The 5797-nt window shown below is 33.6% G+C and overlaps 1 protein-coding gene across 1 annotated transcript; it reads right to left on the bottom strand.

Annotated features, from left to right (window-relative positions):
* On the bottom strand, positions 2247 to 5505 carry LOC109352111 (probable phytol kinase 3, chloroplastic). Its single transcript, XM_019593927.1, has 6 exons — positions 4970 to 5505; positions 3720 to 3787; positions 3498 to 3629; positions 3008 to 3123; positions 2709 to 2823; positions 2247 to 2629 (listed from the first exon to the last, which is right to left on the bottom strand). Exons 1-6 carry the CDS (start codon positions 5378 to 5380, stop codon positions 2452 to 2454), a joined length of 1020 nt encoding a protein of 339 aa, XP_019449472.1. The 5' UTR covers positions 5381 to 5505; the 3' UTR covers positions 2247 to 2451.

Below are 5797 nucleotides of genomic sequence, written 5' to 3'. Positions count from 1 at the left end.
TTTTTTGTACTATCGAGTCTTACGATTACCATTGTTATAATTAATACTACATTAACTAATAAATAAAGAAACAAATGACCCAAAACAGAAAAACACAAAAAGCAAGGAGTTTGACTGGACAGAACTGAACCCGGACGAGACACATGGACAAGCGGAACCAGATGGGAACGTAACCAGGCGCGAGAATCAGCAAAACGGGACTAGGCATGTGGGCTCATGCCTGGCGATGTCCAATCACGACGTGACACGCAAGCTATGCGTGTTGAGGAACGATGCATTAATGGTGGGAAAACTACGTAATAATGGAACCGTTTGACTCAATAATTTCCCCCAATTTCCAGTTTTGGCAATAATTAACCAATGCTTTTCTACCAAAACCGAAAATACTAATCAAAGAGAGATTTGCAAATTTTGCATAGATATCAAAGAAAAGAAGAGAGGTTTCTTTTGTACTTTTTTCTGGTTTTTGTGGTGTTTAACCTTATACTCTAGGGTCCTGTTTATGGCAAAGACTAGATAATCACTCCTAAAAATATAAAAACAGATTTTATTCATTCAACTTTTTGTTGCCCACTTTTAGGGATTATATTTTATTGTGATTTTCGTTTTTCCTCTTTATTTTTTGAAAAGATATATTAGATATTTACCTTACGAATATTCCCTTTGTTTTTTTCATTGTTATTATTTTATTTTACTAAATAAAGCAAATTGATAATCATGAGTTTCTAGGAACCCTTCTTTTATTTATTTATTTTATTTCCAAAATTAATTATAATTTTTTTGATAAATTATTTTGTTAGTAAATTAATTTTGGATTTTTTACAGGTCAGACAAAAATGAGGTTCACAGTGTAAAAAATAGAAATAAAGATATATGATAGTATTAGATAAGTGGTATAACTTTTGGTGTCAAGTTTTGTGTAGACATTTGTTGTTCCAAAATAATGTACCACTCTATGTGCTGCTATTTGTGATTGATCAAAAAATGATTAACTAATAAAATTTTAATTTAAATATATTTTTTCAATTATAATCACTGACACATAAAGTAACACACATTATGATACAACAAATGTACTCCCAAGTTTTGGTATAGCTGAATATAATTATATTACTATTCATTATACTGTTAATATATTATAACCTAAATCAATTATAATCAGAATAAGATTATGGTTGGGTAAGATTTCTAAAAATAAGATTTTAAGATAATACTTTTCATTTAAGTTCTGCTTAAAGTAGCACTTTATATAGTAAATTACATAAACGAGTAGAGTTATTGAATAAATTAATAATATTTATTTGATAGTTAATTGGGAAGGATATAACAGGAGGAAAGAATTAAAAGTGAAAATAGTATTGTAAAAAAATAATCTTAAGCTTCAAATTGGAGCTCATGAAAAAAAATCTCCAGCTTATATTACTAGAAAAATAAGTTACTTAAAGCTTAAGCTATTTATCAAACAACCTCTTGTGATCTAGGAAAACAAAGTTTATTCTCTTACAACATTCTAGAGGAGAAATTGGCCCAATAGGTTAAAAATTGAATTCTGTCGTGTTTTAAATCAATCCAAAATTCTAAATAGTGAAATATAATAATAGGCAATAACAGAAATCCAGTGAAATTATAAAAACTACCAATCTTTTTTTAAACTTACACAAACCACTCATAATTATGTACATACATTACATTGTAAGAAATATAAATGTAAATTCTTAAACAAAAAATAGTGACAAATATAATTAAGTCAAACAAAATATTACAAAAATAAGTCCAAATAGTATAAAATATAATGTCTATTCATTATTTTGATTATTCAAAATATAGTATAAGAGTGATTTAAACAACTCCTTAGAATTATTCCTACAGTTTGTAACTCAAAAAATAATGAATAATTATTGATTCTTATATTATTTAGACTTATCTTTGCAATATATGATATTTTATTTTACTTAATTACACTTGTCACAATTTTTTTTTAAGAAATTACACTTATCTTTTCTTACAAGGGTAGTCAGTGTAATATATATATATATATATATAAGAAGGTGATTTGTATAATTTTACTAGAACCCAGAGTGTCCGGTAACCTCAGTATAATATTATTCCATTTCATTCCACCAATTTCCATTCATTCAAATATAGCTTAGATTAATAGTTAGGTTCCAACTGTTGCATTCCCCCCCAAGCTTTGCTTTATACTCTTGTCTAAAAACATTTATTGTCTAGCAAAATTTAAGCTGCTATTTCCTAAGTGCTTTTTTTAAGATGCATTGATATTCAGAAATTCATAATGTCCTCAAATCCAGATAGAAACAACCCTGAAGGCTGAACCAGTGTTGAGATAAGTTAAGCAAACCTGTTTGAAATTCTCACATTTCCTAGAAAGGAAATGTCGAAGTAATAATCAAGTTAAGCTTATAGTCCATTCCTAAACTTGGCTACTTTATATCAGAATACAATGCTGCCCACCAATATGGAAGTGAGGGGAACTGTGAGGTTGTCATCAAGCTCCGTGCTGATAGGAAGGGACTCTACAACTGCCGTGACGATAGACACAATAAGAAAACCGAGAACCAAGTTCCAGCTCCTCTCAATATACCCGAATGACGAAAAATAGAACATATACCTGACATAGATGAATAAAGTATTTATGCTTTTACTGGGATGGAAAAAAGTAGAGCGATATTACATCAAGAGAAAGTTACCCAATAGAAACTATGAATCCGGCAGACGCCATCGCAATTGAACCAGCGTAGGACTTGTTTTTGTTGTATGGTATTTTCTTACCACCAAATCGCCTTCCAACAATGTCAGCCATACCTGAAACATCATATCAAGAATAATGGTCAGGATCTTCTCAGCATATCTTGTCTTTTATCCATGTAGCTGCTTTCTTTGCTCCGGAGTCCTGATAGTGATGTAGAGAGATAACTCATCTTTAAAAAAAAAGTTCTAAAGAATTTCGAGTGCAATTGAAACATTGCTTAATTCTGGGCAACATTACCATCTCCTGCGCACATATTGCATATTACAGCAATGGAAATAGGTGAAGTTCTCCAGTATATTACAGCTGCGAAGGTAATAGTTGCAGCATAATACAGTGGCCCTTTAAGAAGTTCCCTGATGCAGAGGATAAATGAGAACAAATCAAGAAATAATGTGAAGACATGTAAATATGTAATCAATTCTGAATCAGTGAAAACTTTTACGAAATGTTTTAGTTTCATTCTCTAAAAGGACATGTGACAGCCCAAATGTGTAGCCAGCCATCAATTTATACATTAATTCTGTTTTTTGCTGCATACCTTATTCCTTTATTATATGCCATAATTTCAAATACGAAACAGTTATACACATTTTGTGTCAGGTTTGGATTGATCAGTTTAACCAGATACTTCTTGAGAGAAAAAAGTAACAATATAATGAGGAATTTTTTTTCAAACAGTCAAATATTGTTACAGGCATCAATGTGTAGTTGTGTACAATACTGGAACCTGTATTCTCCAAATCTGCTCATTGAGCTCACTACGGCCTCATCTTTCCATAATCCAAGTCCAATAATAAGCATTCGAATTATATTGACTGCTGGAATAAGAGCAGCAAGGATTGATCCCGACCCTTCAGTACTGTAATGATTGAAGAAAAATGATTAAACAAGGGATGGATATTGTAACAGAATTTTCAATTCGCTCATCACTCACAAATTCAACAATTACCTGAATAGTGGCCAGCAGAGCATGAATACCAGGCCGATGCTTACATGTACTAGTTTCCTATTCAATTTCTAAACACAAAAATAATTGATCAGAACTCTGCAGAAGTGGGCAAGGTACACCATTAGAAATACAGTATATTATATGGAAAAAAATATGCTACCCTCTTGAAAGATAGTACTAAGTACTACAGCACAATGAAAAAATAAACAAAAACTGTATAAATCTACTTGTGCTAGTCCTGAAGTAGACCCTCTTCATTTCCGAGGTTAAGGTTGCAAGCATCTACCCTCCCCAGACCCCACTAGGTGGCAGCCTCACACACTAGGCCACCCTGCCCCCTTTTACATTAACATGATATATCAAAATGGCGATCCATTGCACGTTGCTCTCACTGTGGGATCTAAGGAGGGTATATGTACATGGCCTTAACCTTAAGGGTTAGTTCGGGAGTTGGATTTTGGAGAGAAAAGAAGGGAAAGGGAAGGCTTGGGAGCCATGGAATACACTTGTGAGATGACTCCTAAGCCTCCCTTTCCCTTCCTTCCCTTCCCTTCCAAAATCCAACTCCCGAACTAACCCTAAGGCTCTAACAAGATGGAATTTTGTTATATATATTATGTGTGTGGTGTGGGGTGGGGTGTGTGAATATCTTCATAGCAAAACTCTTTGGATTAGGCCTACAGTCACTCTGAAAGTACGTGTGTCAACAATACATGAGCATGCCATGCTGGGGCAGAGAACCAGAGATAAAAGATTTTCATTGAGGAAGAATGACAATCACTCACAGGGTCTCAGGACTAGGTTTTAGAAAGGTCCCTAAATTATAACTCAATTGGCACCAACATATAACTGGCATTGGTCAAACAATAAATTCAAACATTATTTCCTAGGAAGCTAGGATCACCAAAATCCATTCCCAAATTATTAGAAACACTTTATTCTAATGGACAAAACTATAGCATGAGAAATTTGTCGTCTTGAATTAGGCATTCCCCAGATAACTAGCACTCAAATTGCTCAAAATTACACCGCTCTAATTTTCCTTCAGCTTAAACCCATATGACTAGAAAACACAATCTTTTTTCAGCTCAATGTTTTCGGGTAAAGGGTATCCTGTCACACTCTACAAAAGGAATTAATTTTTTTTTATGTATAAATGTCTCTCCTAACAAGGGCCGAATCGAAACTTGTTTGCTACATGGGGATCCAATAGGCCCTAGTAATATTAAATTTTGATATCAAACACGCACCTGATCGAAAATCCCTCGTTTTGCAGTTTCTTGCCAAAGTCTAAGAAAGGAGAGGGCCACAACGCCAGAAACACCGGTGGCAAAGATGTCAGAGACAAGAGGGTCGTGGTGAAGCATGGTGGCCGCCGGCGTAAGATTCCGCCGAGATGGGGATATGGGTGGTGGCAGTGACGGTTGTTTGGTGGTGGGGGCAGAGAAGAAGGAAGCAGATAAAGAAGAAGAAAATGAAGGGAAAAATAAAGTGGGTTTGATTTTGGATAGAAAAGGGGTAAAAGAATGAAAAGAGGGTTTAAGTCTAAAGAATGTGAGGGAAGGAGGTACTGAAGAAACATAAGAGACAGGGTCAAACATTTTAAAGGAACTGCTACTGTTGCTGCACCTAAGCATAAGTATGTTGTGACCGGAAAACATGTGAGGGTGAAAAACAATAATGATTGTGGGTCATCACTTTGCATCATCATCTAACTCTCTTACATGTATTTTGATTGTTTGGTTTGATGGGAGGGTAAAAGTTTAATCATCAAACATTTATCCACCTACAAAATTAATTAACATTAAAGAATTGCAACAACTTTTCTTTTAGTACACGAAATGGATGGTTGGGCATCATGACTTCTCATAAGTTAGCTGCAATTACCGTTAGTATGGTTCAATTAAGTTGGATTAGGGATGACAATGAATATCTAAAAGAGCAGGTATACATCATGAGTCATGGTTTGGTTAATACTTCCACCCACAATTACTAAATATTATATATATATATATATATATATAATATAACATAACTAAACATATTTTTTCATCAAGGTCATTAAATATTGATGATAT

The sequence above is a fragment of the Lupinus angustifolius genome, chromosome LG07 (assembly GCF_001865875.1).
Source record: "Lupinus angustifolius cultivar Tanjil chromosome LG07, LupAngTanjil_v1.0, whole genome shotgun sequence".
Lineage (NCBI taxonomy): Eukaryota > Viridiplantae > Streptophyta > Magnoliopsida > Fabales > Fabaceae > Lupinus > Lupinus angustifolius.
The sequence above is the reverse complement of the archived record's forward strand: the minus strand, read 5'-3'. Positions and strand labels throughout refer to the sequence as shown.